Source organism: Athene cunicularia (assembly GCF_003259725.1).
Source record: "Athene cunicularia isolate RWA chromosome 5 unlocalized genomic scaffold, athCun1 chr5_part3, whole genome shotgun sequence".
Taxonomy (NCBI): Eukaryota; Metazoa; Chordata; class Aves; order Strigiformes; family Strigidae; genus Athene; species Athene cunicularia.
The window spans coordinates 9,551,380-9,563,236 of record NW_020799103.1 but is presented as its reverse complement, the minus strand read 5'-3'; the positions used below and the strand labels follow the sequence as shown (position 1 = coordinate 9,563,236).

The 11,857-nt window shown below is 42.1% G+C and overlaps 1 protein-coding gene across 1 annotated transcript; it reads left to right on the top strand.

The window, feature by feature from the left end:
- The first annotated feature begins 448 nt into the window (after nt 1-448).
- Nucleotides 449-11,125, top strand: LOC113481253 (fatty acid desaturase 1-like). Its single transcript, XM_026850702.1, is given in 12 exon segments — nt 449-500; nt 3,260-3,459; nt 3,659-3,766; nt 3,939-4,067; nt 5,490-5,550; nt 7,335-7,411; nt 8,219-8,254; nt 8,256-8,317; nt 8,970-9,060; nt 9,802-9,881; nt 10,595-10,720; nt 10,903-11,125. Coding segments are annotated over 12 exon segments (1,074 nt in total). The 3' UTR covers nt 10,955-11,125.
- The last annotated feature ends 732 nt before the right edge of the window (nt 11,126-11,857 follow it).

The window sequence follows — 11,857 nt, the reverse complement described above, 5'->3', positions numbered from 1 at the left end:
GGCAAAGATCGTGCGGTGACAGCTTGGGAGGTGATTTCGGGGCGGGAATTGGTGGGGCTCAGGGGTGCGGAGCAGGGTCGGGGTATTGCAGCTCCCTGGAAGCTTTCCAGCTCCGTGAAACGGGCAAACGGGGAGGCTTAGCCCGTGGGGCGAGCAGGCTGTAACTGTTTATCCAGCTGAAATCTTTTGGCTTCCTCTTATCTCCTGATCTTGCTTTCGCAGCTACTGTGCCCTGCAGTGATTCTTACAGCCGGGGGAAGGTGCCACAAGCAGTGCATCAGCCCCGTGGCAAGAGCAGCAGCTGCTTCCAGAAATAAACCTTTAGGCAAGGTACCCCTCTCCAATACCCCCCCGCACAGCTCAGGGAGAGCAAAACCAGCATGCTCTCCCGGGCAGTCTGCCGGAAAAGTTCCCGTAGTTATTGCAAATGGACCTTCTGACCTTCGAGATGAACAAAATTGAAAGAATTGGCCAGTTAACGTGTGTCCTGCTGCTGGCGGGTTGGTGTGTGGGCAAAAAGACATCTGCTCCCCATGTTTCCTTGTCTAACTGCTCTTTTAGTGCCATGAAAACTTGTGATAAACTCACCAAAACGCTCAGCAAATTTCCTGGAGTTCCTGCTTTCTGGTATATGCAGGAAGGGTAGAAAATAGTGGTGAATTAACATATCTACAAAAATGTGAGAAATGTAATTGCTTCCCTGCTTTTGAAAGAAAAAAACCCCAACAGATAGTTCCCTGATATTCCATATGTAAGGGATATTTGAGGTTCGTGGAAATAAAAATAATTTTCAGTCTGCTAAGTTTAAATTTCAAATTCTGTGTTAGCTACACTTTGTGTTCTGTATTTTCCGTCGTTCATTTGCTCTAGTTAGTACTGTCAGATTTCGTTCATTCTAGCATGCTGGAATACCCCAGACAAGGCATAAACTTGGAAAATGCATATTTCTGGGATTTGAGTGGGTTCCTATAGCTTGGTTCCATGTCCAAATCATTAAGCCCTGCAAGACTTCAGCCAGTTTTATGTGACACTGGCCAAACTGTCTCAACACTCAAGTTTGAAGCACATTAAATAGGCCGTGACCGTAATGGAAAAAGGTCTGGTTATTTCCCTTCTCTCTTTTTAAGCATATATGATAAAAGTCCAGCTCAAGGGCTGTAAATGAAATTAATAAGAAGGGGTATTATTTTGCTCCAGAGACGCCGAAGAACACATAAATCTTCATCAGCTTGGCACTTTTGGGTAACAACAGCATCCTTGCTTCTGACAAGGCACAATATTCAGAACTGGTATTTAAGCCAAGGCAAATTGATACATGTGTGAGTGGAGTATCTTGCCCTGCTTGAACTCTGCACGCTTGCAAACTGTGCATCTTTGCCTCAGCAAAAACTGTTTGAAGGTGGAATATTTGCTATAGTGCAGGTTTGTGTAATGCAGTAGAGAGAAAGCCATGCTGGCACTAGTCAGCCTCTAAGAGAAGCAGGTAAATGGACTCCCGCACTCTCTTGTATAGCCTGGTTATGTGTGAACTACCTGGTTTAGAGCAAACTTGGTTATATCCACACTGAGTTGCAGTGGGAATATATCCAGGACACTGTGGGTGAAGTAAGAAACTCCTCTTTGTTACTAAATGCAGTTTCATGAGACACTTAATTCACTGGGCTCTTTAGTTAGTCTGGGAGGCAGAGACAAAAAGAAGTGAAGGGATTTATGAAGAAAATCCATAAGACTTTAGTGAGGTCTGTGCATCTTGGAATAGGTCAACTGCTTAATCTTTTGGATGTGTATTATGAAAAATTAAGAAATTATCTTGGTTTGACTAGAAGATTTTAGCAGTAAGAAAAGAAACCAGCGAAATGGAAAAATGAGTATGATTAATGACACAATGTTGGTAAGGGTGATACAGCACAAAACCGTGGAGCCCTTTTATTGCTGCTTTTTGTTGTGGTGTTTCTCAAAGGATAAAAGAGCAGAATTAGAGAATGAGGTAATTTAGAAAACAGGAGCAACAATCTTAAGACTGGAATTTTGGGGTGAATTTGGCAAAATGTGGTTGAATTTTGGAGACTGTAAAAACAGCTGGTGTTGCAATATCATGAAATAACCAGGTACTTTCAGTAGATTATTTTGCAGAGAAACTGCTTGCTGATTTTTGGGTTCATCGGTGATGGCAATCGTGCATGGAATCTAAACCCACTGTATGTTATATATATATGGCTCAGTGTTAGTCATGCAGTTGCCCAAACCTGTGTTATTTTGGAGTAGAGGACAGCAATTCTGTAGCAGTTTGGTCAGAGATATTAGCTAAGCAACTTCATTTTGTCACACAACTGTTTTTAATAAACATTTGCCCAGAGTAACCCTGGGGCTGGAATGCAGCAAAGCACCGATTCTGGTCTGTTTAGGATGACTAAATGAAATTGGATGAAAGATGGCACAAAAGCAGGCATGTAAGTTGAAGGCACCGATGTACAAAAGCAATTTTCTATGGTTGGAGAATCTTCAGTGGAAGTTCCTGTCCTACAGACTGAATTCACAGCTCGCCTCAGCTGTGCTTCAGGGCTCCAGCTGCCCCCTTCATGCTCTGCCAAAGCAGTTGCCTTCTCTTCTGCTTTTCTGCATCCTGTCCTTTCTGTCCCCAGCCCTGCCTAGGGGCTACCACACCACTGCTTTTTCATACTCCTATCTTTAAAAGAGATCAGTAACACCAGGCCTGTGCTTATGAATTGTGTCCTTGCATTCATACTTCCAAGTACTAAGGAGAAAAACAGAAAGTTCTCTGGTGTCACTTGAGGAAATTATTCCTGTCTTAGTTAATTTGGGAGTGGAGTTCTCTACCCAGTGAATAAGAGGAACCAAATTTTTCTTTTAAGTGGTCAGATTTAAAGGAAAATGTTCTCTTTTGACAAATTGCACAACAAAGATGATTCTGGTCTGCTGATAACAAAGGTCTTTTTGGCACCTGGATGTCCAGGAAGATGTAAACATCACTAATATTTGGGTTAAGAAGAGGGGGGAGAAGAAAGGCAAGGCAGCTAGACTCTGCTTGAGGCATATGATGGAGATTCATTCGATTTTGTATTATGGAGCTTGCATACCTCTAGTAATCACAATAGTGGAAGTCAGAGCTTTTCCATTTGCCAGCTGAAATAAGATCTCATGTAAGAGCATAGGGCAAACACAGGAAGAAAAAGGTCGACAAAACTCGAGGAAATAGAAAGTGAAACCAGCCATCCTTGCTATTGTGGTTCCTCCACAGTGAATGAATGTCTTGCTGTGCACAGCAGATTGAGGTTAGTAACACAGAATTTGTTTTTCTTACATCTTCCTACTTTCGTGCATTTGCAGGACGCCTTTGTATCATTCCACGTTGACAAGGTGCTGGTGAGCAAGTACTTGAAGTCACTGGAGATTGGGGAGCTAGCACCAGATCAACCCAGTATTGAGCCCACTAAAAATGTAAGTCTGTCCTTGTAAATTGGATCAAAGGTAGATTAAAGGGAAATATTCTGAGATTACACTTTGTTATTCTGTATCAACATAGCTCCTGGAACAATGGGATCCAGGGTCTCCACGAGTTTTTTGTGCCATTACTTAGAAACAATACACGAATATTAGTTGAATTATTTTGGCCACTCCAAATGTTTTATTTTTCCTATTCCAGGTCCAAGCTTCATGGTTACAACATGATTTGGGACATCTTTCAGTATTCAGGAAGACCAAGTGGAACCACTTGCTGCATAAGTTTGTGATGTGCCATTTGATTGTAAGTACTTGTCCCTGGAGAACTACTTAGATTTCATGACTTTCCTGTAAGAGTGTGTGTTCTGAAGACTCTGTGGAAGACAATGGGTTCAGCAGTGGGTGAAGGAGGGAATCGGAGAGAATCTGGCTCTGAAAGCATTGTACTTCTCATACTTTGTTCTTCACTAAAACAGGGGGCATCAGCCAAATGGTGGACTCTTCTGCACTTCCAGCACCATGCCAAACCAAACTGCTTTGAGAAAGATCCTGATATTGATAGGCACCCTTTCTCGTTTACTTTGGGGAAGCAATTATCTGTGGAGGTCAGTGTCTGTGTGCACATTCGTGTACCAGGAACTGGGAAGAACACTTTAGTCAACAAAAAGCATGCTCTACCATAAAGATCTAAAACTAAGATGTGATGACAGTTTCTGGAAAAAAATGTTTTCATCTGTGTCTACTTTCTTCAACCTTTGTAAGCAGGTCACAGCTCACGTTAAGTTCCTTAAAAAAAATCTTGAACAGCTGACAAGTATTTGTAAATAAATTAGACATGATGTATATGCGTTATATATAGGGTGGAAAATCCATCAGCAAAAAGACTATTAAAGGTTATAGCGACTTAATGACCTAGTAGAACAACTCAGTAATTAGTGATTACTAGATAACTTGTAAGCATTAATACAAAGCATGTCTGCAGTTGGTCTGGGATTGTTATTTCAATACTAATGCCTGAGGCTCAGAGATGCAGGTAGCTTTGTCCTGTTTATGCCTTCTAGGCAAAGGCAGAGCCCTGCTGTGGAAGGCAGCAGGACTGAGTAGCCAAGGCTGTGGCTCTGTGGGTTGGGGGCACGTCCCTCTAAGTGGGCACAAGCCATTTGACCACCTGGGATGTTCTCAACGGGTGCTGCTTGGCCACTTTCAGAAGCAACAACCTGAGACAACGTTGAACCCCTTTTGCTGTACAGCTTCACTGAGACTCTGCCAGAGTAGCTACAGCAGTGAAATATTTTTCTCCTTGGAAGACCTTTTCCCGCATGAAACTGTCATTTAATTGTACAGAATCAGAGAAGGGAGGGGGGAAGAGAGAAAATACATATGACTATTTTTGACCGATAATATAACTTAGCCTTGAAGTACTTAGTATTTCACAAAATGAATTATGAGTGTGGTAAGAACACAAACCCAAGGAAATTCACCAGTTAAAATTCACCTCTATCCACCCTCAAAAATATTTTTATCAAAACTTACAGATCAATTTACCTTTTAATGGATGAAGCATTCTGCTATAGTTTTTATCACTTCATTCTGTTCCAACCCGGACAGTGGTGGTATCTATGGCAGCAGTTTCCTTCCTACCATATACCAGTGTAGGGTGGTTTTTTTTTTTATAGGCTTTTACCTCTGTTTTGGCTTGTCTTATCTAGAACTACTTTTCAGCAATCACTTATTTATTTTTCCCTACTGGAGAAAAATCTCATGCTTGGTTAACAGTTTACCTCTGAGGACTTGACAAAGTTGTAAGGCATTAAAGCCTTACGTTAATGGAATGAGGGTTTACAGAAAGGGTGTATGATGGATGTAAACTAATAGGACAGCTACACGAGAGTGAGACAGTAGGAATGAGGGTTGTGGGAAGTGTGCAAGAAGAGTGCCTCTGGGGCAGAATGAATGGAAAACAGCAAGTTACCTGGGCAGATTGCTTAAGTTTCACCTGAGGGTTTTTTTGCTGTTTCTTCTCACAGCTTGGGATCAAAGAGAAAAAATACGTGCCATACAATCACCAACACAAATACTTCTTCATCAGTGAGTATCTCCATTCTCCTGCAATACCATGAGGGGTACTAATGGGGCTTATAGGTCTTACTTTTGACCTGTAGGGCTTGAGCAGAACTAAGGTGCCCACATCAAAGAGCGTAATAATCAGTTTGCATCTGATTTTTGGAGGAGTTGAAGACCTGACTAAATAAACACCTGAGTAACCTGTTCTGACCTTAGAGCTGATGCTGCTCTAAGATTCTAAGGTCCCTTCCAGCCTGAATTATCATATGATCCTATGTGAGATCAGGTTTCTGTGTCCGTCTTGACTTGAAACACATTCATTTGCCTTGAGAATTTCTAACCAAATGGCTTGTTTGTTCCAGGGTAGAAAAAGTGTAGGGTACCCAGGTCGTCTTGAAACTGTACGGCTTTGCAAAAACAAATCTACATCTATTTTGACAGAGAAAAGGAGAAAGACTCCTAACTCACTAATTAAGGATGTTACCTGTGAGAGTGTGATGAGGGCTCCGGGGACTGTTTGTGAGCCGGACAATGTATGGCTAATAAAGTGCATAAGCAGAGCAGAGGAAAAATTCAGAATTTCTCCACTGTTGGTGCTCTGATCTCTAGGTTGACACTCCTGCCCCTTCTCCCCATCTTAGTGAAGCTTTGTCACTTTTGCAAAGCAGCACAACTTCAACACAGAACAAGGAGATATCACCTCTTGCATCTCTCCAGAATAGTTGGGGGTTCTGCTTGCCTGTAAAGAGAACAATATGAATTTGAACCTTAAAAAACGGGCACTTTTAAGGTGTGATTCATTTGACCCGTTTTCTCCCTTGAGCTCTCAGGATGGCAGGAGCTGCCCTCCAGCAAGGGCTCTTCTCTCACGTGGCTAGAGAGAACCAGCAGGGCTAGTTCAGATATGCTTATCTCAGATATGCAACTCAGAAATGCCTAGTTAAGGAAGGTGATCCCATGTTAGTGTGTCATACCACGTCTTTCACTAACACTCATATTTAAAGAATAGTCCATGGGGGTTTTTTTGTTGGTTTGTTTTGTTTAAGTACAAGTGAGATGTCCCTTTGGAAGGTTGAGTTTGAGGTTTTCTTGCAGCCCAAAATCCCTAGTAGGCAAGGGATTTCATATGTATCCTTGTTCCCATGCTTTGAACAACTGACTGGGGAGCCAGATAAGCTTTGAGGCTGTGGAAGGTACTTCTCAAAATACTCCTCTGTGGCTATTCCTCAGTTACAAGCCTGAAATGAAATCTCAGGTTTGTAAGCACTGTTGGATTAACAGACTTGATCAGGTTGCTCAGAACTCCATATAGCATCCTAACCAGTATCTACCAGTCAGTTGCTTTCTTGTGAAGTGGTTACTGTGGTACTCAAAAGGATTACTAAGTTTCTGGGGTCTTGTTCTCCTTACTTTTCAGGATTCTCCACACACCTTTTTGTTTTCACTCTTTTCTAAAAGAAGCTGTGGTCACAGCTCTCTATGAGGAAACCGAAGGCAATGCTACCTGTGCTGACAGATGACATGAGCAGTAGCAGACTGTCATGCTGAGGAGCAGGAACTGTCCCCATCAAGCTTCAGAAAGCTTCTTGTCTTACCTTTGTTCTACCTCTGGAGGTCAGCAGGCTCCCGGGTTGCTTACTGTTTGCCTGCACTGATGCGTACTGATAGCACCCAGACAATTCTACAGCTCTGAAACTGCTCAGAATACTCTTCATATTGAGTAACTGTTTAGGGATCCTTTGCTTCCAGTTTGATTATCTGTCATCCAGTCCGTGACATCACCAGTGATAATGAATTCTTCCTTACAGCTCTTCCTCCGCTCCTGTTTCCCACCTACTTCCACTACCACACGTTTTACATTGAATGCACAAAAGGGTGTTGGGTGGTAAGCACTGCTGCTTGTGCAACTAAGAAGGGGTCAGTCGTGGGTCTTCAACCTTTCTTCTGCACATGGAGCCAGCTTCTGTCCAGAGCTCAGCCCCTGCCGTGTGACACTGTCGTTCAGTTCGATCTAATACGATGGTCAGTTTGGTGCAGTATTTTCAGTGGCCCTGCACACTTTCTGCTAAACCTGTTACATTCCCCAGCTTGATGATAAATGTCTGAAAACAAGCAAGAGGCTGTTGGGATTGTACTGCTTCGCTTCATTTGCAGAACTGTGGAGTGCACTGTCTCCGTAGTGGTCAGGAAGGGAAAGATGTGAATTTACGGGAACCGTTGTTGATCTGTTAGCAGTATGCATATACTTGGCACTACTTCCTATGCCAAGCAGCCAGAATTAGTGCTTCATTCTTCCTACTCTTGCATGTGTTATGCATACAGGAGGACGGAGCAACTTCCAGCTGAAATGAGATCACTGATCTAGCCGTTGGTTCACTGTGGAGTCCTGGGCAATAATTTAATACAAGTCTTCCACTCGTATTTCTGAGTGCATAGTAATTTGCTGATATATTAATCTACTTATTGGGTAGCTTATTGAATGCTCAGATTCATCTCTGTTACAGCAAGCCCTGAAAAAAAGCGTTATTAGCTTATGTTAACTTGGATTGCTCCAGATGATTTCATTTAGCAAAAAGTTACAGAAGCTGAATGTAGATTGTTTTCTTGTACATATAACATGAAGCTTAGAAAAATATTTCAGCGAATGTAATTTATAATTATTTTCTTTTCTTCTTGTCTCTGGTTTTGGTAGGATTTGGCCTGGATGCTGACCTTCTATATCAAATTCCTTTTTTACTTATGGATCATTATTCGAAATAAAGAGTCTCCTCGCTTATTATTTTATATTCAGGTGATATCTGTTTAGAAGGTTCCTCAGCCTTCCTCTACGTATTCTTTCCATCTGTGCCTGCCTACTTTCTCTGCCTTTGCTTATCTTTCCATGTTCTCATTTACCATCTCATTTTTTGCTTAGTTTTTCAATTTAAGTTAAACTAAGAGTCTTCTGCTCAATTTTTATGTCACCTCATTGGCTCTGGCAGCAGAGAGACTTCATTGAGTGCCGACCAAATTGAAAAGTACTTTCCCTCCATAACATTCAGTGCCTTGGGTGTGGTCTGGTTAGAGAAAGAGAAGGTTTCACAGAAACAGCTTAGCCTGGGCTTGCAAATGCCCAGGCATTACAGCAGCATTGGCTTGAATGGACAATATGTTCTCCACTTGGATCACTTTACTGATTCTAATCAGTTCAGTTTGGTCCTTGGCTACAGATAAAACCAGATGAACACCAGGCTAAGTCAGTTTTATAACAAAACATATTAAATAATCATGAGTTTCATAAGGAAGTATGAAAATTCCAGGTTTTGGAAGTTCTTCTGGGTGCTGGATTAGCAAGACCAGTGTTCAGCTGTGTGTTTGTAAATCTGGCTGTTCTGTTATTTCAGTGGCTCATCATTGACTTGCTTGCCTGTTACTGAATTCTGGCCTCTTGTCTGATTGCACAGGATGCTGGAGAGTAGCTGGTTTGTCTGGGTTTCGCAGATTAACCACATCCCTATGGATATCTGCTATGACAAAAATTTGGACTGGGTGTCTGTTCTTAAGAACTGTGGCCATAAAAGTACAAATGCAAACTATAAGACCAGCAAGTCCTCTATTGCATTAACCTCTATTGCATTAACCTCTATTGCATTAACCTCTATTGCATTAACCTGTTGGGAACTGGGAAGTGAAGGTTAATAGGATAACAGGATTCAGTTATGGTTAGCAGTAAAGGAAGACAGCGATGACAAGTTCATGGTCAATCTAAAATCAAAGCTAGTCCCAGCTCTATTTCCTAAACATACCTACCTCTTCACTTACTGCACCTTTCTGTCTTGAACCTTTTCTGCTCATGCAGAGATGGAGGTTTGTGTCCTGCTCTTGCTGAGCAATTTCACACTAGCAGAATGAAAGTCTGGTGTCCCCTCTTTGCAGAGAGACTCAGTGGAGTCCAGCAGTAAAGTCTGACCACCACAGAAGTACCCTACTATCTTTTTTTTTCTGCAGACATAGGTTTGAGAAGATCCAAGAGGAACTTTTGACTGTCTGTTCACTTGCATTCACAAGAGCACATAGCCAAGTCCTAGTTTTATTATGAGCCATGTTAGCCAGACTACATAGCTCTGCTGGTCCACGAAGCTGAAGAAGGATTATGATCCCTAGCTTGAGGTAGCTAAACTTAGCCTAAAAGAAGACAATAGACCAAAGCAGCACAGCATACTGTGCTCTTTAGACAAATGAGAAAGGCTGTGGACACTGATCTGTATTGACTTTGCTTTATTTCCCCTCCTCTAGCTCCAGGCAACATGCAATGTTGAACAGTCTCTGTTCAATGACTGGTTTACTGGGCATCTGAACTTCCAGATTGAACATCAGTGAGTATGCACCCTGAGAGAGAATTTTCTTCTTTTTCTAAATTTTTTTTAAATTCTTTTCCCTATTCTTCTTTGCTCTGAATTCTACAAATAATTAAAAAGTCTTAAAAAGACTGAAAACCCTAAAGAGAATCATAATGTAATTCAAAACCTTCACTGGACCCTCAGGAAGGTGAGAATGACTAGCTTAAACTCAACATGGGCAGGATCTGTGAAACCATACAGACAGCAACAGCGTCTAGCTAAAGTAGTGGCTCATAAGCATTAGTGAAAATGTACATGCTAAGCCACTAAGTCTGACACAGTAGTTTAAGCCTGCCTATACTGACTACTTACACTATTAGGCTAGAGACTGAGATCTGTAACTGAAATATGGGGTCATCTCCTTTTCTCTGCTATGGAGATGGTTACTTCTGGAGGAAGGGGTGGAGGAGGGGGGGGGAAGTAGTTTCTTCCGGCTTATGGCATCACTTAATTTGGAGAAGTGTTGCTTCAGAGATGGTAGAGCCAACTGTGGAAAATAACAGATGGGGAAAGCAGGAAAGTCTTAGGAGTTACTTGTGCTAGAAGTACACCAAGGGGAAGGAAGAGCCAGGAGCAACTAAAGACCCTACTCAGTGTGAGCTGGGTGATTTCTGGGAAGTAATAATGCATGTGAACGGTAAGATATTTTACGGAGCAGTGAAGAGACTTTGTCTGTCTCCTGTTGACAGCCTATTCCCCACAATGCCAAGACACAACTACTGGAAGGTGGCTCCTCTGGTGAAGTCCTTGTGTGCCAAACATGGCATTGAGTACCAGTGTAAGCCGTTACTCACGGCTTTTGCAGACATTGTGCAGTAAGTAACAACTGGCAAAAAAATTGTAGAGGGATGTAGGAGAGACTGGAATCCTAAGAATGAGAGTTGGCTTGTTCCTCTCCTACAAATCAACACACAGAAATCCTTATTTCCCTTGTCCCCACCAACACTCCCCTAAGCAACCCTGCATAATGTGGCCTCTTGGGCTCTTTCTCTCTCAGCTCTCTGAAGAATTCAGGAGAACTCTGGCTTGATGCTTACCTACACAAATAACAAGACAATGCTTGAGGGTACCATTCACAGTCTGCCACAACTTTGCATTCCCAGCAAGCTGAGGAGCAGGGACCACTTCCATGACAGAAGAAAATGGATAAGAACAGATGGATATGATTCCAATAGATATGAAGTTACTTGAATTCTACTTCTGGTCTTCTAGTATCTGGTTCAGATGGATGGTTAGAACAGGGAGAAACTCTATGATAACTGTCTCTGAGTAAATATGGTGAAGAGCATTTCTAAGCCTGAGTATGTGTTCAGGTCAGATTATGGACTGGTGCAGCTGCACACACTTCATGTTAGAGTCCTCTGACCAGTTGGGGTTTTTTTAGGCTTTCCTCATGTGGAGCATTTCATCTTAACACAGTGTTTGCTTATTTGAAGTCACGTGAAATTGCACAGGATTCTGAATTACCATGGTGTTCCAGCACTGCACTGAAATCATAATAAATTATAATAAACTACATACCACACTTGGAGTATAGCAATTGCAATGTTAAGTTGAATAACAACATAAACATGTTTCCCATTACTGTTCTTTAGAGCATCCTCATCATCACAATGCCAGGCAGCCCCAGTTGTCAGGAAGAGATACATGGGTTGAAACCAGCTCAAGCCCACTGCTCTCTTCAAAGTTTCTTTATTCGTTGTTTGGTTTTTGTACTTTGAGTGGGGCTGAGCCATGTGTATGCTCCCCATGCTGGTCTGGTTGAGTTGTTTATAACCATGAGGTCTCCACTGTCAAGTCTGTCCCCCAAAGTGCTCTTAAAGACTTGATGCCTGTGCTCCTTCATGCCTCATCCTTTGTCTTCACTCCTCAAAGCTCCTACTATTATACCAGATCTTTATTTCATTATGTTAACAGACAGCTATACCCCATTCTACATAGAGTTCTGCTAT